Raw genomic sequence first — 21,325 nt, 5'->3', positions numbered from 1 at the left:
GCTTTTTGTTTGTGTAAACAAAATCTGTTCTTTTAAAAATTTACCATTTTTTTCTTACCCCTAGTCTCCCCTCCCAGCTTTAATCTAAATAGCCAAAAGTTTTATTTATGTATATATTTTTTAATTAATGTTTTAGGTTATCTTATATAAAGTTAGTGAATTCTATATTTAGGAATAAAAATATTTTTTATTCACTTCTGATTACTAAAAGTGGTTACATGAATAAAGTGACAATTTCCCATTAAGACAAGGATTGCTGAATGATTAAGGATAAAAAGTAAAATCTTCCTTTTAATAAAGGTGACTTATCCTAACAAGATTAAGGAAAGGGGAAAAACTCATGTTATACTTGTTGTATTTATGTTCAAATATGATTATTGAGTTGTTTTATTTTTTTTTTGTTATAGACAAAGCAAATCCAAAAACCTAGCCTAAAAAAATTCTCATGTATTATTAAAAATGGTAGTAATAAAATATGTATTGGTGGTAGAGAAGAATCCCACAAGTGCTCAAGATTGACATAACCTTTAACAAAGTGGAAAAACTTTTATTAGAACTACTGATACTAGGTTCAAATTTATGTCAGAGCACTTTATGGTACCGAAATTAGTACAACTAATTTTTTCTGAGCTTTAAAATGTCATTTTTCACTAAATGAGCTTAGATGAAATGTTTGAGAGACTTATTATTTGAGGCAAGTGTTTGTACAAGTTTAGGAATCTTTGGCTTTAGTAAACTCCCTTTTTCATAATTAGCATGTCTCTTTCACATGCCTTTCAGAATCATTTATCTTATAGCTTGTGTTCCAAGTTCTATCTAGTAATTTTTAAACTTCAAAAATAATTTTTTTCAGTTACAAGGTTCTAAAACAGTAAAATACCTTGTAATTTGAGTGACATTTTTTTTTCCTTAGGCAAAGTACTTCAGAGCATTTGCCTAATCCTTAAAACATTCTTCTGAATTAATATGGAAATCAATAATTGCCCTCCTTAAAAAGTGAGAAAACTGAAGCAATGTAAAGTTAAGCTCCTGGCCCAAGGTAACAGAGCAACCAAGGTGAAAAGTCTGGGTATTCCATCTGCTGTTCCGGTAAACTTCTATTATTTTTATTACCTTGAATAAAATATGGCATTTAAAAATTTACGATGTCATAATGATGAGTTTCTACTTATACAGCAGGGCTGTATAATGTTAAATTTTTAAAAGAAAAATTACAATCCAAGGCTTAAGTAGTAAAGAGATTAAGTACTGACAATTTTTTTTTAAAGATCATTGATGGCAGTACTTGTGAAATAAACTGCCTTACTAAGAGGGTAATGTCCTGGACAGCATTGATTAGACAGTGTGTACAAAGATGCTTAAAAGATCCATGGACCATTAAGTTAGCACTAAGCTACACCACCATAAAAGTCATACATGTTGTACTGTATACTGACACACACTGAGAAGCGTGACAAGCGTTTTCAATAATGTGTATTTTAGAAAACTGTTCATTTTTTGCTAATGTTTATCTGAATAGAAGATCTAGAAAACAAAACAAGGAAGCATTGAGCACTGAGTATTTTCATGCCCAGTATCCAAAAGTCGGGCCTTTTTCCTCCTCATGTTCATGATGGTTGTTAAGAGAGCACTGGCTTTTCAGATGGTGCCAATCCTGTGATGAGGCACTTGAAGAGTTTGAAGGTTAGGGCATGTGAAATACGGAGCTGGGAGGAAGCATGCCGCTATTCCATTGGAAGCAAAAGGAAGTGTAGGCCCGTAGAATACTTCTTCTTTGCCTTCTCTACTCACATCCAATACCTAACAAAAGAAGAGGAGAAACCTGTACGTTAAAGGTGGTTGTTCAAAATAAAGCTGGGTACACATAAAAGAAAGCCTGCAGTTAAATTCAGTTATGCCACCATGACTATACCTTACGCATTGCTGTTTTTCTCAAGTATGGTACCAGGAATATGTATTAAGTTCCTGCAAAGTGCTATTCTACACATCTCTGTTTGTGTTTGTACACGTGTGTACATGCATAGATATGTATGTTATGTTTGTATATACATAGATATATAATTTAATCTTCAGAACAGTGTCAAGCTGTAGGTAGCATTATCCTCCTTTAATAAAACTGCCTTAGACTGCTTAAGTAACTAGCCCAAAGTAGTTAGTACGTGTTGTTTGTATGCTGGCTTACAAATCCTCACCTGTAAAGTGAAAACAACATTGACCTTGCAGCTTTGCTCTGGAAATTGGTGACATACAGCTCAGTGTCTAGCACATAGAGTATTATAGCTTAGTAGCAGGTTCAAAAAAATCAGTTCAGTTGCTTCTGGAAAAATGCTTCCCCAGTTATTTCCCCATTAAGCTGGAGTTCCACCTCTTTCCATATGTGGAAAGAATCCTTTGTTAGTGTGTGCCTGCTGTCACCTCACTGATTCTGGTTTAATCTTACTACTAGGAAAATTCTTTCTTGAGGAAAGCTGGTCATGTCCTATGTGTCTAACCCATAATGTTCCTTCCAGCCTTCAGTCATCTTAACCTCTTTTCATATGACCTTCCTCAACCTTCATTTTTTTAATTAATTTTTTATTGGAGTATAATTGCTTTACAATGTTGTGTTAGTTCCTGCTGTACACCGAGGCGAATGAGCTGTATGTACACATATATTCCCTCCCTCTTGGACCTCCCTCCCCCTGCATCCCACCCATCTAGGTCACCACAGAGCATCGACCGAGCTACCTTTGTTTAAAACCTTTCCTCCCTTGGGTTCTGTGACCTTAAAAAAATAAGTTGGTCATTGACACAGGCCACCTTTGGTCCACTTCTTCCATCTCCATCCTAAATGTAGGTATGCCCCAATACTCCAACCACAGACCCCTTGATACTCTTCTTCAGTGATCTTGTCCACTCTCATGCCTTCATCTGTCACCTAAGTAGATAATTCTTTTTTTAATTAATGTATTTATTTATTTATTTATGGCTGTGTTGGGTCTTTGTTGCTGCACGCAGGCTTCCTCTAGTTACGGCAAGCGGGGGCTTCTCATTGTGGTGGCTTATCTTGTTTGTTGCGGAGCATGGGCTCTAGGCGTGTGGGCTTCAGTAGTTGTGGCATGTGGGCTTAGTAGTTGTGGCATGCGGGCTCAGTAGTTGTGGCTCATGGGCTCTAGAGTGCAGGCTCCGTAGTTGTGGTGCATGGGCTTAGTTGCTCCACAGCATGTGGGAACAAACCTGTGTCCCCTGCATTGGCAGGCGGATTCTTAACCACTGAGCCACCAGGGAAGTCCTGCTCTGAGTGGATAATTCTTAAGCCTTTAATGTAATAATGCATTATTTTAGATGAAAAAAGCCCTTGAGATTTGGGGATCCAAGCTCATAAAGGAGGAAATCACTAAAGCCTAGAATAAAATATCAAACCTTGTAGCTTTTTTTCCCAAATGGACATTTAGCTGTCCCATCCCATTTATTGAACAATATGCCCTGTCACTATTAATTTTAAATAGCTCTAGTATATGCAACATATAAATTTGTCTTTGTTCTCTCTTTCATTGATTTATGTACCTTCCCACAGTACCACATTTAGTTATTTTGACTGGGTAGGGCATGTCTCCCCCATTCATTTTCAAGCATTTCTTGGTTCTTCTTGTATTTTTCCTTTCCTGGAGAAACTTCAAGATCAATTTGACAAGTATTATTCCCCCACCCTTTGAGAAAAAGGAAAATTACAATGGGATTTTGACTAGTATTTGATTAAATAAGGAAGTAGAGGTCTTTCAATATTTACCTCAAGTAAGATTACTGTGCAGGTTACAGAGAAGAAAACTGAGATACAAAGAATGTTCGATGACTTGCTCAGGATCACACAGCTAGTAAGTGGTGATGGAGCCAGTACTTGGGCTCAAGGTTGCAACCCAAGAAAGAGCAAGGTTTTCATGCCATTCGTGATATCCCCTCCTCAACTGAATACATTTCTAGAACACAAAATATCAGTTGAGGTCACTGTCCAAACAGCTTGTCTGGTTCCCTGGGCCAACAGAGGCTGTGTGTGTTAAGCAGATGTAATTTATTTAATCTGTAAGATAGAAAAGGAAGTGTTGGCAGTTTTTCTCCAAAACACTCCCCTGTAAACTGGCAGAAAGAAGGCATTTGGGAGAAGGAGGTGCCAGCTTGGCAGCATATCCTCCAGCCAAAAAAGAAGTAATCATAAATGAAGAGCAGTGGAGGTGATCTGGCAACACAGACTAATCACTGGCACACTTGGGCAGCTGTTCCTTTACCTGCTGCTCGTCATCCACAGCGTCCAGATTAGAGTCAACCTCTGTGCCAGACGTTTGCTTACACACCCACTGAATAAAGAAGAGCACCTGACTTTCCTCAGGAATCTATTTTTTAATATTTTACATGGGTCAGTATTACTAACAAGTCCAAATCTCCATCTTTAAACAAGTATTAATTTAAGAGCACCCCAGCCTTTCTCTTATTTGGGTTGCCCTTGAAATTGATCAAATAGTCTGTGCTAAATCAAGTAGTAGAAAAATATAGAACAGTATGCTTTCTCAACATTTGACAGGCTTGTGGCTGAATCCTACAAATGACAGTTAAATAAGCTTTCATTAGAATCCAGAAGGGTCAGTCTAATGAGAGAGGTTATTGGCTGGTATTTTCAAGACCAAAGAAAATTACTTTAGTCCTTCTGGATGTTAACAGACCAATCTGTGAACTATTTAAGTGTGACCTTCATTAATCTTAGCCAGCAGTGCACTTAGAATCCAAGAATACTATAGATTTGTGACTTATGAAAAATGTAAACTTTGATATTTTTAACATCTATACTATTTTCTCCACCACTCTGACCTGTAATTTTCTTTCTTTTTTTTTTTTTTTCCTCACAAATCACATCTCAGAATTTATTCAATGCTTTGGGGCTTAAAATATTTTTTTAATTTTTATTTTATATTGGAGTTATAGTTGATTAACAATGTGTTAGTGTCAGGTGTACAGCAAAGTGATTCAGTTATACATATACATGTATCTATTATTTATCAAATTCTTTTCCCATTTAGGTTCTTACAGACTTGAGCAAAGTTCCCTGTGCATTACAGTAGGTCCTTGTTGGTTATCTATTTTAAATATAGCAATGTGGACATGTCAGTCCTAAACTCCCAATCTATCCCTCCCCCCACCCTTCGTCCCTGGTGACCATAAGTTTGTACTCTGTCTGTTAGTCTGTTTTTGTTTTGTAAATAAGTTCATTTGTATCATTTTTTTTTTAGATTCCAATATAAGCGATATATGACATTTCTCTTTCTCTGTCTCACTTACTTCACTTAATATGATAGTCTCCAGGTCCATTCATGTTGCTGCAAATGGCATTATTTCATTCTTTTTAATGGCTGAGTAATATTCCATTGTATATATGTACCACATCCGTACCCATTCAACTGTCAATGAACATTTAGGTTGCTTCCATGTCTTGGCTATCGTAAACAGTGCTGCAGTGAACAATGGGGGCATGTATCCCTTCGAACCATGTTTTTCTCCAGATTTATGCCCAGGAGTGGGATTGCCGGATCACATGGCAGCTCTATTTTTAGTTTTTTTAAGGAGTCTCAATACTGTTCTCCATAGTGGCTGTATCAATTTACATTCCCACCAACGTTGTAGGAGGGTTCCCTTTTCTCCACACCCTCTCCAGCATTTATTGTTTCTAGATTTTTTGATGATGGCCATTCTGACTGGTGGAAGGTGATATCTCAGTGTAGTTTTGACTTACATTTCTCTAATAATTCGCAATGTTAAGCATCTTTTCATGTGCCTCTTGGCCATCTTGTATGTCTTGTTTGGAGAAATGTCTATTTAGGTCTTCTGCCCTTTTTTTTTTTTTTTTTTTTTTTTTTTTGCAGTACGCGGGCCTCTCACTGTTGTGGCCTCTCCCGTTGCGGAGCACAGGCTCCAGACGCGCAGGCTCAGCGGCCATGGCTCACTGGGCCCAGCCGCTCTGCAGCATGTGGGATCTTCCTGGACCAGGGCACAAACCCGTGTCCCCTGCATCGGCGGGCGGACTCTCAACCACTGTGCCACCAGGGAAGCCCCTTCTGCCCATTTTTTGATTGGGTTGTTTGTTTTTTGATATTGAGCTACATGAGCTGTTTGAAATTTTTGGAGATTAACCCCTTGTTGGCCACATCATTTGCAAATATTTTCTCCCATTCTATGGGTTGTCTTCTCATTTTGTTTATGGTTTCCTTTGCTGTGCAAAGCTTTTGAGTTTAACTAGGTTCCATTTGTTTGTGTTTATTTCCATTACTCTAGGAGACAGATCAAAAAAGCTATTGCAGTGATTTATGTAAAAGAGTGTTCTGCCTATGTTTTCCTCTGAGAGTTTTATAGTCTCGAGTCTTATATTTAGGTCTTTAATCCATTTTGAGTTTATTTTTGTGTATGGTGTTAAAGAATATTCTAATTTCATTTTTTTTGCATGTAGCTGTCCAGTTTTCCCAGCACCATTTATTGAAGAGAATGTCCTTTCTCCATTGTACATTCTTGCCACCTTTATCATATATTAATTGACCATAGGTTTGTGGGTTTATTTTGGGGCTTTTTATCCTGTTCCATGGATCTATATTTCTTTTTGTGCCACTACCGTACTGTTTTGAACTGTAGCTTTGTAGTACAGTCTGAAGTCAGGGAACCTGATTCCTCCAGCTCCATTTTTCTTTCTCAAGATCGCTTTGGCTATTTGGGGTCTTTTGTGTCTCCACTCAAATTTTAAGATTTTTTGTTCTAGTTCTGTGAAAAATACCATTGGTAATTTGATAGGGATTGCATTGAATCTGTAGATTGCCTTGGGTAGTACAGTCATTTTGACAGTATTGATTGTTCCAATCCAAGAACATGGTATATCTTTCCATCTGTTTGTGTTATCTTTGATTTCTTTTATCAGCATCTTATAGTTTTTAGAGTGCAGGTCTATTGCCTCCTTAGGTAGGTTATTCCTAGGTATTTTATTCTTTTTGATGCTATGGTAAATGGATTGTTTTTTAATTTCTCTTTCTGATCTTTCATTGTTAGTGTATAGGAATGCAAGCAATTTCTGTGTATTAATTTTGTATCCTGCAGCTTTACCCATTTCATTGATGAGCTCTTGTAGTTTCCTGGTAGCATCTTTAGATTTTCTATGAATAATATCATGTCATCTGCAAACAGTGACAGTTTTACTTCTTTTCCAATTTGGATTCCTTTTATTTATTTTTCTTCTCTGAATGCCATGGCTAGGATTTCCAAAATTATGTTGACTAATAGTGGCAGGAGTGGGCATCCTTGTCCTGTTCCTGATCTTAGAGGAAATGCTTTCAGCTTTTCACTGTTGAGCATGACGTTAGCTGTGGGTTGGTCAAATATGGCCTTTATTATGTTGAGGTATGTTCCCTCTATGCCCACTTTCTGGAGAGTTTTCATCATAAATGGGTGTTGAATTTTGTCAAAAGCTTTTTCTGCATCTATAGAGATGATCATATGGTTTTTATTCAGTTTGTTGATGTGCTGTATTACACTGATTGATTTGCATATATTGAAGAATTCTTGCATCCCTGGAATAAATCATGGTGTACATTTGATCATGGTGTATGATCCTTTTAGTGTATTGTTTGATTTGATTTGCTAGTATTTTGTTGAGGATTTTTGCCTCTATGTTCATCAGTGATATTGGCCTGTAATTTTCTATTTTTTGTGATAACTTTATCTGGTTTTGGTATCAGGGTGATGATGGCCTCGTAGAATGAACTTGGGAGTGTTCCTTTCACTGCGATTTTTTTGGAATAGTTCCAGAAGGATAGATTTTAACTCTTCTCTAAATGTTTGGTAGAATTCACCTGTGAAGCTATCTGGTCCTGGACTTCTGTTTGTTGGGAGTTTTTAAATCACAGTTTCAATCGCAGTACTTTGGATTGGTCTGTTCATATTTTCTGTTTCTTTCTGGTCTAGTTTTGGGAGGTTGTACATTTCTAAGAGTTTGTCCATTTCTTCTAGGTTGTCTATTTTATTGACACATAGCTGCTTGTAGTAATCTCTTATGATCCTTTGTATTTCTGAGGTGCCCACTATAACTTTTTCATTACTAATTTTATTGATTTGAGCTCTGTCCCTCTTTTTCTTGATGAGTCTAGCTAAAGTTTTTCAACTTTATCTTTTCAGAAAAACAGCTTTTAGTTTCATTGATCTTTTCTGTCGTTTTCTTCCTCTCTATTTCATTTATTTCTGCTTTGATCTTTATGATTCCTTTCCTTCTACTAACCTTGGGTTTTGTTTTTCTCTCTCTAGTTGCTTTAGGTGTAAGACTAAGTTGTTTATATGAGATTTTTTCTTGTATCGCTATAAACTTCCCTCTTAGAAGTGCTTTTGCTGTGTCCCATAAGTTTTGGATCATCATGTTTTCATTTTCATTTCTCTCTAGGTATTTTTTGATTTCCTCTGATATCTTCAGTGATCCACTGGTTGTTTAGTAGCATATTGTTTAGTTTCCACATATTTGTGGTTTTCACAGTATTTTTTTTCTTGTAGTTGATTTCTAATCTCATAGTGTTGTGGTCAGAGAAGATGCTTAATATGATTTCAATTTTCTTGAATTTACCAAGGCTCGTTTTCTGGCCCAGCATGTGCTCAATCCTGGAGAGTGTCCCATGTGCACTTGAGAAGAATGTGTACTCTGCTGCTTTTGGATGGAATGCTCTATAAATATCAATTAAGTGCATCTGATCTAATGTGTCATTTAAACCTGTATTTTCCTTATTGATTTTCTGCGTGGATAATCTGTCGATTGATGAAAGTGGGGTGTGAAAGTCTCCCAGTATTATTGTTGATTTCCCTTTTTATGGCTGTTAGTATTTGCCTTATAAATTGAGGTGCTCCTATGTTGGGTGCATATATATTTACAGTTGCTATATCTTTTTCTTGCATTGATCCCTTCATCATTATGTAGTGTCCTTCTTTGTCTCCTGTAACAATCTTTATCTTAAAGTCTATTTTGTGTGATATAAGTACTGCTACTCCAGCTTTCTTTTTTTTTTTTTTTTTTTTTTTTTCAGTACACGGGCCTCTCACTGTTGTGGCCTCTCCCGTTGCAGAGCAACAGGCTCCGGACGCGCAGGCTCAACGTTCATGGCTCACAGGCCTAGCCGCTCTGCAGCATGTGGGATCTTCCCAGACCGGGTCACGAACCCATATCCCCTGCATCAGCAGGCAGACTCTCAACCACTGCGCCACCAGGGAAGCCCTCCAGCTTTCTTTTGAGCTGCATTTGCGTGGAATACATTTTTGCATCCTCTTACTCTTAGTCTGTATGTGTCCCTAGATCTGAAGAAGGTCTCTTGTAGACAGCATATATATGGGTTTTGTTTTTGTATCCATTCAGTCAATCTGTGTCTTCTGGGTGGAGCATCTAATCTACATTTAAGGTAATCATCTATATATGTGTGTTTTTTTTTCAATTTTATTTCTTTATACAACAGGTTCTTTTTAGTCATCCATTTTATACACATCAGTGTATACATGTCAATCCCAATCTCCCAATTCATCACACCACCACCCGCCACCACTTTTCCCCCTTGGTGTCCATATGTTTGTTCTCTACATCTGTGTCTCAGTTTCTGCCCTGCAAACTGGTTCATCTGTACCATTTTTCTAGATTCCACATATATGCGTTAATATATAATATTTGTTTTTCTCTTTCTGACTTACTTCATTCTGTATGACAGTCTCTAGATTCATCCACGTCTCTACAAATGACCCAATTTCATTCCTTTTTATGGTGGAGTAATATTCCATTGTATATATATACCACATCTTCTTTGTCCATTCGTCTGTCGATGGGCATTTAGGTTGCTTCCATGACGTGGCTATTGTAAATAGTGCTGCAATGAACATTGGGGTGCATGTGTTTTTTTGAATTATGGTTTTCTCTGGGTATATGCCCAGTAGTGGGATTGCTGGGTCATATGGTAGTTCTATTTTTAGTTTTGTAAGCAACCTCCATACTGTTCTCCACAGTAGCTGTATCAATTTACATTCCCACCAAAAGTGCAAGAGTGTTCCCTTTTCTCCACACCCTCTCCACCATTTGTTGTTTGTAGATTTTCTGATGATGCCCATTCTAACTGGTGTGAGGTGATACCTCATTGTAGTTTTGATTTGCATTTCTCTAATAATTAGTGATGTTGAGCAGCTTTTCATGTGCTTCTCGGCCATCTGTATGTCTTCTTTGGAGAAATGTCTATTCAGGTCTTCTACCCATTTTTCGATCAGGTTGTTTTTTTTTTAATATTGAGCTGCATGAGCTGTTTATATATTTTGGAGATTAATCCTTTGTCCGTTGATTCATTGGCAAATATTTTCTCCCATTCTGAGGGTTGTCTTTTCGTCTTGTTTGTAGTTTCTTTTGCTTTGCAAAAGCTTTTACATTTCATTAGGTCCCATTTGTTTAATTTTGTTTTTATTTCCATTACTCTAGGAGGTGGATCAAAAACAATCTTGATGTGACTTATGTCAAAGAGTGTTCTTCATATATTTTCCTCTAAGAGTTTTATAGTGTCCAGTTGCATTTAGGTCTCTATTCCATTTTGAGTTTATTTTTGTGTGTGGTGTTAGGGAATGTTCTAATTTCATTCTTTTGCATGTAGCTGTCCAGTTTTCCCAGACTGTCTTTCCTCCTTTGTCATAGATTAGTTGACCATAGGTGCGTGGGTTTATCTCTGGGCTTTCTATCCTGTTCCATTGATATGTATTTCTGTTATTGTGACAGTACCATATTGTCTTGATTACTGTAGCTTTGTAGTATAGTCTGAAGTCAGGGAGTCTGATTCCTCCATCTCCATTCTTTTCCCTCAAGACTACTTTGGCTATTTGGGGTCTTTTGTGTCTCCATACAAATTTTAAGATTTTTTTCTTCTAGTTCTGTAAAAAATGTCATTGCTAATTTGATCGGGATTGCATTGAATTTGTAGACTGCTTTGGGTAGTATAGTCATTTTCACAATATTGATTCTTCCAATCCAAGAACATAGTGTATCTCTCCATCTGTGTCATTTTTGATTTCTTTCATCAGTGTCTTACAGTTTCCTGAGTACAGGTCTTCTACCTCCTTAGGAGGGTTTATTCCTAGGTATTTTATTCTTTTTGTTGCAATGGTGAATGGGATTGTTTCCTTAATTTCACTTTCTGATCTTTCATCATTAGTGTATAGGATTCAAGGTTTCTGTGCATTAATTTTGTATCCTGCAACTTTACCAAGTTCACTGGTTAGCTCCAGTAGTTTTCTGGTGGCATCTTTAGGACTCTCTATGTATAGTATCTTGTCATCTGCAAAGAATGACAGTTTTACTTCTTCTTTTCCAATTTGTATTCCTTTTATTTATTTTTCTTCTCTGATTGATGTGGCTAGGACTTCCAAAACTATGCTGAATAATAGTGGTGAGAGTGGACATCCTTGTCTTGTTCCTGATCTTAGAGGAAATGGTTTCAGTTTTTCACCATTGAGAATGATGTTTGCTGTGGGTTTGTCATATATGGCCTTTATTATGTTGAGGTAGGGTCCCTCTATGCCCACTTTCTGGAGAGTTTTTATTATAAATGGGTGTTGAATTTTATCAAAAGCTTTTTCTGCATCTATTGAGATGATCATATGGTTTTTATTCTTCAGTTTGTTAAAATGGTGTATCACATTGATTGATTTGCATATATTGAAGAATCCTTGCATCCCTGGGATAAATCCCACTTGATCATGGTGTATGGTGCTTTTAATGTGTTGTTGGATTCTGCCACTCCCTTCTGGCTTGTAGAGTTTCTGCTGAGAAATCAGCTGTTAACCTTATGGGAGTTCCCTTGTATGTTATTTGTCATTTTTCCCTTGCTGCTTTCAATAATTTTTTTCTTTGTCTTTTACTTTTGCCATTTGATTACTATGTGTCTTGGCGTGTTTCTCCTTGGGCTTATCCTGTATGGGACTCTCTGTGCTTCCTGGACTTGGGTGGCTATTTCCTTTCCCATATTAGGGAAGTTTTCGACTATAATCTCTTCAAATGTTTTCTCTGGTCCTTTCTCTCTATCTTCTCCTTCTGGGACCCCTGTAATGCAAATTTTGGTGCATTTAATATTGTCCCAGAGGTCTCTTAGGCTGTCTTCATTTCTTTTCATTCTTTTTTCTTTATTCTGTTCCACAGCAGTGAATTCCACCATCGTGTCTTCCAGGTCATTTATCCGTTCTTCTGCCTCAGTTATTCTGCTATTGATTCCTTCTAGTGTGTTTTTCATTTTAGTTATTGTATTGTTCATCTCTGTTTGTTTGTTCTTTAATTCTTCTAGGTCTTTGTTAAGCATTTCTTGCATCTTCTTGATCTTTGCCTCCATTCTTCTTCTGAGGTTCTGGATCATCTTCACTATCATTATTCTGAATTCTTTTTCTGGAAGGTTGCCTATCTCCACTTTATTTAGTTGTTTTTCTGGGGTTTTATCTTGTTCCTTTATCTGGTTACATAGCTCTCTGCCTTTTCTTTTTGTCTATCTTTCTGTGAATATGGTTTTCCTTCCCCAGGCTGCAGAATTGTAGTTCGTCTTGCTTCTGCTGTCTGCCCTCTGGTGGATGAGGCTATCTAAGAGGCTTGTGCAAGCTTCCTGATGGGAGGGACTGGTGGTGGGTAGAGCTGGCTGTTGCTCTGGTGGGCAGAGTTCAGTAAAACTTTAATCCGCTTGTCTGCTGATGGGTGGGACTGGCGGTGGGTAGAGCTGGCTGTTGCTCTGGTGGGCAGAGTTCAGTAAAACTTTAATCCGCTTGTCTGCTGATGGGTGGGACTGGCTTCCGTCCTTCCTGGTTGTTTGGCCTGAGGTGACCCAGCACTGAAGACTACCCAGATCTTTGGTGGGACTAATGGTGGAATCTGGGAGTGCTCATGCCAAGGAGTACTTCAAGAACTTCTGCTGCCAGTGTCCCTGTCCTTATGGTGAGACACAGCCACCCCTCGCCTCTGCAGGATACCCTCCAACACTAGCAGGTAGGTCTGGTTCAGTCTCCTGTGGGGTCACTGCTGCTTCCCCTGGGTCTCTATGCACACATTGCTTTGCGTGTGCCCTCCAAGAGTGGCTTTGTTTCCCACAGTCCTGTCGAAGTCCTGCAATCAAATCCCGCTAGACTTCAAAGTCTGATTCTCTAGCAATTCCTCCTCCCGTTGCGGGACACCCAGGTTGGGAAGCATGACCTGGGACTCAGGACCTTCACTCCAGTGGGTGGACTTCTGTGGTGTAAGTGTTCTCCAGTTTGTGAGTCACCCACCCAGCAGTTATGGGATTTGATTTTATTGTGATTGCGCCCCTCCTACAGTCTCATTGTGGCTTCCCCTTTGTCTTTGGATGTGGGGTATCTGTTTTGGTGAGTTCCAGTGTCTTCCTATCAATGATTGTTCAGCAGTTAGTTGTGATTCCGGTGCTCTTGCAAGAGGGAGTGAGAGCACATCCTTCTACTCCGCCATCTTGAACCCTGTACAATACGTATGTTCTTACTGCCATTTTTTAAATTGTTTTGGATTTGTTTTTGTAGGTATTTTTTCTTCCTTTCTTCTTTTGTCCTCTTGTGATTTGATGACTAACTTCAGGGTTTTGTTTGGATTCCTTTTTCCTTTTTGTGTCTGTATGTATTGTAGATTTTCGGTTGGCAGTTACCATGAGGTTTTGATATAGCCATCTATATATAAACAAGATTGTTTTAAGTTGCTGGTCTTTTAACTTCAAATGGATATCCAATATCCTATTTTGTGCTCTCCTCTTCTCACAGTTGCTGGTTTTTGATATCGTATTTGTGTGCAGATGATTTCCTACCTTTAATGTATGTTTGCCTTTACCAGTGAGCTTTCCCACTTGTAATTTTCTTGTTTCTAGTTTTGGCCTTTTCTCTTCCACCTAGAGAATTTCCTTTAGCATTGGTTACAAAGCTGGTCTGGTGGTGCTGAATTCTCTTAGCTTTTGCTTCTCTGTAAAGCTTTTGATTTCTCTGTCTAATCTGAATGCGAGCTTTGCTGGTTAGAGTATTCTTGGTTGTAGGGTCTTCCCTTTCATCACTTTAAATATATGGTGCCACTCCTGGCCTGCAGAGTTTCTGCAGAAATCAGCTGATAACCTTGTGGGAGTTCCCGTGTATGTTTTCCGTTGCTTTTTCCCTTGTTGCTTTTAATATTTTCTCTTTGTCTTCAATTTTTGTCAGTTTTATTACTATGTGTCTCAGTGTGTTCATCCTTGGGTTTATCCTGCCTGGGACTCTCTGCACGTCCTAGGCTTGGGTGACTGTTTCCTGTCCCATGTTAGGGAAGTTGTCAGCTATTATCTCTTCAAATATTTTCTCAGGCCCTTTCTTTCCCTCTTCTCCTTCTGGGACCCCTGTAATGTAAATGTTGGTGCATTTAATGTTGTCCCAGAGGTCTCTTAGACTGTCCTCATTTCTTTTCATTCTTATTTTCTTTATTCTGTTCTGTAGCAGTGATTTCCACCATTCTGTCTTCCAGCTCACTTATCCATTCTTCTTCCTCAGTTATTCTGTTATTGATTCCTTCTAGATGGACCATGTCAGGGGGTGTGTTTATCAGCTACCTGTTTATTCAGGAAGACTTTAAGCACCTGTCTGCTGATGTGTGGGTCTGTTTTCCTGCCCTGTTGGTTGTTTGGCCTGAGACATCCCAGCATTGGAACTACAGACTGTTGGTTGGGGCCAGGTCTTGGTGAGAAAATGGAGGCCTCCAAGAGGGCTCACGGCAATGAGTACACCCCAGACTACCACCGCCAGTGTCCTTGTACCTGCAGTGAGTCAGCCGCCCCCTGCCTCTGCAGGAGATTCTCCAATATAATACTAGCAGGTAAGTCTGCCCCAGTCTCTCATAAGGTCATCACTTTTTCCCTGAGTCCTGACATGCACAAGACCCTGTGTGCGCCCTCCAAGAGTGGAGTTTCTGTTTCCCCCAGGCCTGTGGAATCCCTGTGGTCAAACCCTGCTGGCCTTCAAAGCCACATTTTCTGGGGCCTCCTCCTTCCATTGCCAGACCCCCAGGCTGGGGAGGCCTGAGGTGGGACTCAGAACTTTCACTCCTGTAGGAGAACTTCTGTGACATAATTATTTTACACCCGGCATATATGGGATTGGATTTTATCGCAGTTACGTCCCACCTACAATCTAGTTGTGTATCCTTCTTTGTCTTTGGATGTAGGATAACTTTTTAGGTAGGTTGCAGTGTTTTTTTGTCAGTGGTTGTTCAGCGGTTACTTGTAATTTTGGTGTTTCCGTAAAAAGAGGTGAGCTCCCATCCTTCTACTCCACCATCTTGTCTCCTCTCTTTCCTGTAATTTTCATCCTGCTGATAGGTACTCAGGAATTTCTACTGTCTAATCAATATCTTCTCATAAACACTATTCCAGTCTCTCATCTTTCTTCTCTGTTGGATATTCTTCCAGCAAGTAGTAGAGAAATGGCTTGCTTTTGAACACATAGCTAGTCTCTCCAACCATCAACATATTTACTTTTAGTGAACCAACATAAATAGTTCTGTAGTCACCAAAAAAACAAGTATTTGAGATTGTGCAACCATAGTTTAGAATGAATGGTAATGTAACCCATAACCAGTTGTGAATAACTAAAATGAAAGTCTCTTATCCATGAAGAGTTTCATTCCAAGCATCTCTTTTAAGTGACAATCCATATGCTTATATTAACTTATTATCTATAAACAATAAAGGCTCTTAAAAGCCTTTTTCAAATTTATCTGTGCTTTGTGAGACTACTGTGCCAACCAAGGGAATAAACACAGCATTTGCAAAATTACTGATTGATTTGGTACTTCAAAATGACTACTGAACACAGAACTGTTCATAATACTAATTTTTTAAAAAAGCAAATATAGTAGAATATTTTACTGTCCAGTCTCAGACATGAAATTTATTCCACTAACACAGGCATTGATTAAAACATTTAAGAATCACATCTTTTTTAGAATCACCGTAGTTCTGAGGCTACTCTAGATATCCTTAGTGGTTTAAGATAGACACATGTACCTCACCTCTTCATCTTTTGAGGACAGATTTGTTTGGGAACAACCAGAAGTCATGAGACGTTAATTAGTGTATATGATTAGTGACCATTCCATCTTGATTTCTATTCCTTCATCTAATTGAACATTACAATTAGTAGAAATATACCCATAAGTATCTTTTTTTTTTTTTTTGGCACTATGTGTTTTAAATTTATTTATTTATTTATTTATTTAGGGCTGTGTTGGGTCTTCATTTCTGTGTGAGGGCTTTCTCTAGTTGTGGCAAGCGGGGGCCACTCTTCATCACGGTGCGCGGGCCTCTCACCATCGCGGCCTCTCTTGTTGCGGAGCACAGGCTCCAGACGCGCAGGCTCAGTAGTTGTGGCTCACGGGCCTACTTGCTCCGCGGCATGTGGGATCTTCCCAGACCAGGGCTCGAACCCGTGTCCCCTGCATTGGCAGGCAGATTCTCAACCACTGCGCCACCAGGGAAGCCCCCCATAAGTATCTTTAAAATTTGCATCTTTTTAATAAACCCAAACTTGCTTCTATTGAGTAAGTAGTCAAATGAAGGGTCCTAAACCACTTAAAAACCAGGGTCCCAGCATTACAGATCACTGCCTGTTGCTCAGTTCAATGTTCTACAATTTTTAAAAGAACAAAATAAAAAGAAACCCCAAAGACAGTGATGACTGACAAATTCATGCACAGATGAAAGACTGGAAGCCCTCCTTGAAAGAAAATAGTTTGCTTGTTTGTTGTTATCCGAAAGATAGGACCAAACTCTAGTACAAGGTAGACTTCAGTTAACTAAAGACTCCCATAAAGAGTTTCAAGATTTTTCAAAGAACTAATTTGTGCCTTTCATAATTTTTTCTACTGTATTTTTGTTTCCTACTTCATTATTTTCATCGTTATTATTCTCTCTACTTTGAGGGGTTTTTTTGTTCATGTTCTAACTTATTATGCTATATGTATCCCACATGCTTTGCTATGTATTGTTTTTATTATCCTTAAGTTCTGGGTATTTTTTAAACTTCCATTAGGACTTCTTTAACCCATGAATTATTTAGCAAAGTAGGAGTTTATTTAACTAACTTTTTAAGTTCTAACTTAATTGCATCGTAGTTAGAGATTATAGTCTACATACATAATACTTAATTTTTAAGTCTTCTTAGCCTTAACCCTAGTACATGACTGGTTTTTGCAAATGTCTCACGTACACTTGAGGAAAATATATTCTGGAACACTCCCCAGGATATATATTAGGCCACAAAACAAGTCTTAAATTTATTAAGATTGAAATCATATCACACATCCTTTCCAACCACAACGGTATGAAATTAGGAATCAGAAGAAGAAAACTGGAAAATTCACAAATATGTGAGGATTAAATAACATGTTACTGAACAATGGGTCAAAGAAGAATCAGAAAATGCCTTGAAGCAAATGAAAATGTAACATACTAAAACTTATGGATGCAGCAAAAGCTGTTGTAAGACAGAAGATCATAGAGGTACCTATATTAAGAAAAAAAGTTCAAATAACATTAAGAAAAATAGTTCAAATAAATAACCTAACTAACTTTACACTAGGAACTAGATAAAGAAGAACAAACTAAGCCCAAAAGTTAGTAGAGGAAGGAAACAACAAAGATCAGAGTGGAAATAAATGAAATAGAAACTATAAAAAGACAATAGAAAAGGTCAGTAAAACTTAAAGCCACTTTTAAAAGATAAACAAAATAGGTAAACCTGTAGCTAGACTTACCAAGGAAAAAAGAGAGGACTCAAATAAATTAGAAGTTAAGTCAGAAAGAGAAAAACAACTATCGTATATTAATGTATATATGTGGAATCTAGAAAAATGGCACAGATGAACCAGTTTGCAAGACAGAAATAGAGACAGATGTAGAGAACAAATGTATGGACACCAAGAGGGGAAAGAGGGGGGTGGTGGTGGGATGAATTGGGAGATTGGGATTGACATATATACACTACTATGTATAAAATAGATAACTAATAGGAACCTGCTGTATGGCACAGGGAACTCTACTCGCTGTACAGTAGAAACTAACAACATTGTAAAACAACTATACCCCAATAAAAAAAATAATAATAAAACTCCTAATCAAAGAAGAAAATAAATAAATTAGAAATGAAAGAGGAGACGTTAGAGTCAAAGGAACAACCCTGGATACTCCAGAAGCCCAGAAATAGAGATATATTAAAAATAATATTTCTAAGATTGATGTCGAAGAGTGTACTGCCTCTGGAGATTGGCCAAGATGGTACAGTAGAAAGACCCTAAGCTCACCTCCTCTCACAGGCATACCAAAATTACAACTATTTGCAGAACAACCACTGATGAAAAAGTTTGGAACCTACCAGAAAAGACCTTCTACAACTAAAGATATAAAGAAGGTACCACAATGAGATGGGTAAGAGAGGCGGAGTTGTGATTTAGTCAAGTCCCATACCCCCAGGTGGGCAACCCACAGTGGTGAGTAATTACAATTGCAGAGGTTCTTCCAAAAGAGTGAGGGGTCTGAGCCCTGTGTTGGATTTCCCAGCCCAGGGGTCCTGCACTGGGAAGATGAGCCCCCAGAGCATTTGGCTTTGAAGGCCAGCAGTGCCTACTTTCAGGAGTGCCAGAGGGCTGGAGGAAATAGAGACTTCACTCTTAAAGGGTGCACATGAAATCTTACACTCCTGGTCCCAGAGCAGAAGCAGTAATTTGAAAGAAGCCTTGGTCAGACCTACCTGCTGATCTTGGAGTGATCTCGCAGCTCACCCTGTGAACACAGACACGGGAGGCGGCCATTCTGGGGAGCTCATTCTACCTCATGGACACACTGGTGCTGGCAAGTGCCACTTTTTAATCCTCCCTCTACCTTATTAGCCTCGGGACGCAGCCCTACCCTGGCCCAACAGACTAGGTATCAGTGCTGGGATGCCTCAGGCCAAGCAGCTAACTGAGCAGAGACAGCTCTACCCATTAGCAGAAGGGCTGCCTTAAAACTCCCTGAGCCGAGAGCTCCCCAGACATGGCTCTGCCTACCAGAGGGCTCAGGACACAGCCCTACAAACTAGCACACAGACATTAGATATGGGGCCCCTAGGGCCCTCCACCCAGAGATGCTGGGACACAGGGGGCAGCCCCAGAAATCCCTGGGCCCTTGCAACAGCCTCTGGTGAGCCTTCTCTAGTCTCAGGACCACTGTTATCCACCAAGGGGTGGACATGAGCCGCAATACAACCACAGCCCTGCAGCCTGTGGAACTGGCCATTCCACCAGCAGGCCAGACCCTGCCCTCACACTGGCTGGGCCCTGGCCTTGCCCATTAGCAGGCCAATACAAGCTTCAGGACAGCCCAGACCCTGCAACCAACTGTGTTAGGAACTAGCCACAGCCACCAGTGATTGGACAATAGCTCTGGGACCCCTGGGCCCTGCAACCAGTTCCCAGAACACAGTTCTGCCCACCAGTAGGCCAGTATTAGGCCCAGGATCTGGCTTCATCCACCAGTGGGCAGGCAACAGCCCTGAGGTCTACTGGACCCTGACTCCATCCTCCAGTGAGCCACAGCAGTCAGCCTGTCACAAAAGAAGGACCCATGCAGCCCATATAGGGGCACCTAGAGCATGTAGCTCTAGGGTGTGTGCTCCCAAGATGCATAGGACATCTCCTACAGAAGGTCACTTACCCAAGGCTGGGAACTGTAACCAACCTACCAGACACAGAAAAATTTAAAAAGCAAGTTAGGCAAAATGAGGCAACAGAGGGACATACTCCAAATGAAGGAACAAGATAAAACCCCAGAAGAAGAATTAAGTGAAATGGATAGGCAATCTACCTGAGAAAGAGTTCAGGGTAGTGATTGTAAAGATGATCAAAGAACTTAGGAGAAGGATGAATGCACAAAGCAAGAAGTTAGAAGTTTTTAACAGAGTTAGAAACTACAAAGAACAACCAGAGATAAAGAATACAGTAACTGAAATGAAAAATACACTAGAAGGAATCAACAGACTATGATACAGAGGAATGAATCAGTGAGCTGGAAGACAGAGTAGTGGAAATCACTGATGCTGAACAGAAAAAAGAATAAAAATAAATGAGGACAATTTAAGAGACCTCTGAGACACCATCAATCACACTAATATTCGCATTATAGGGATCCCAGGAGAAGACAGAAAGTAAGGTGCTGAGAAAATATTTGAAGACATAATAGCTGAAAACTTCCCTAATCTGGGAAAGGAAACAGTCACCCAAATCCAGGAAGCACAGAGTCCCATATAGGATTAACCCAAAAAGGAACACACCAAGATACATTGATTAAAATGACAAAAATTAAAGATAAAGATAGAATATTAAGAACAGCAAGGGAAAAGCAACAAGTTGTATACGAGGGAACTGTCGTAAGGCTATAAGCTGACTTTTTAACAGAAACTCTGCAGGCCAGAAGGGATTGGCACAATATATTTAAAGTGATGAAAGGGAAAACCCTACAACCAAGAATACTCCACCCAGCAAGGCTCTCTTTCAGAATTAACGGAGAGGTCAAAAGTTTTACAAACAAGCAAAAGCTAGCAGAGTTCAGCACCACCAAACCAGCTTTACAAGAAATGTTAAAGGAACTTCTCTTTTCTGTTTCACTTAAAAGAAAAGGCCACAACTAGAAACATGAAAATTATGAATGGAAAAAGCTCATCAGTAAATGTAAACAAACGGTTAAGGTAGGAAATCATCCACACAGAAAGCCGGTAGAAAAGTTAAAACACAAAAGTAGTAAAAATCATTTATATCCACAATAAGCAATTAAGGGATACACAAAACAATTTGATATAAAACATAATGTCAAAAACAGTAATCATGAGGGGGATACAAATACAGGGTTATTAAAATGCATTTGAAATTAAGAGATCAGCAACTTAAAACAACATATATACGTTTTAAAACTATACACACACACACACACACATATACATACACATACACAGATTGCTATATATAAACCTCATGGTAATCAAAAATCTACAATAGGTACGTAGAAAAAAAGAGAAAGGAATCCAAACATAGCACTAAATATAGTCATCAAATCACAAGAGGATAAAAGAAGGGGGAAGAAAGACCTACAAAAACAACCCCCCAAAAATTAACAAAATGGCAATAGGAACATACATATTGATCATTACTTTAAATGTAAATGCACTAAATGCTTCAATCAAAAGACACAGAGTGGCTGAATGGATACAAAAACAAGACCTATATATCTGCTGCCTACAA

The 21,325-nt window shown here is 38.9% G+C and overlaps 2 protein-coding genes across 6 annotated transcripts in view; one reads left to right on the top strand and one right to left on the bottom strand.

Moving 5' to 3' along the window:
* The window catches only part of MMS22L (MMS22 like, DNA repair protein), a 156,041-nt gene extending 146,338 nt beyond the window's left edge, over positions 1-9,703 (top strand). For both annotated transcript variants that reach the window (XR_014017158.1, XR_014017159.1), the window contains exon 26: positions 9,069-9,703. The gene's annotated coding sequence lies outside the window, so the exon portion shown is untranslated. The remainder of the gene's footprint in view (positions 1-9,068) is intronic.
* KLHL32 (kelch like family member 32) overlaps positions 941-21,325 on the bottom strand; it is a 223,371-nt gene continuing 202,986 nt past the window's right edge. For all 4 annotated transcript variants that reach the window (XM_081250418.1, XM_081250420.1, XM_081250417.1 and 1 more), the window contains one exon: positions 941-1,800. In XM_081250418.1, the coding sequence (XP_081106544.1) occupies positions 1,639-1,800 (162 nt within the window). In that variant the 3' untranslated portion in view covers positions 941-1,638. The remainder of the gene's footprint in view (positions 1,801-21,325) is intronic.

The sequence above is a fragment of the Mesoplodon bidens genome (genome assembly GCF_964165515.1).
Source record: "Mesoplodon bidens genome assembly, chromosome: 12".
In the NCBI taxonomy this organism is placed as follows: Eukaryota; Metazoa; Chordata; class Mammalia; order Artiodactyla; family Ziphiidae; genus Mesoplodon; species Mesoplodon bidens.
Note: the sequence above shows the minus strand (reverse complement) of the source record. Positions and strands in the feature narration are given on the sequence as shown.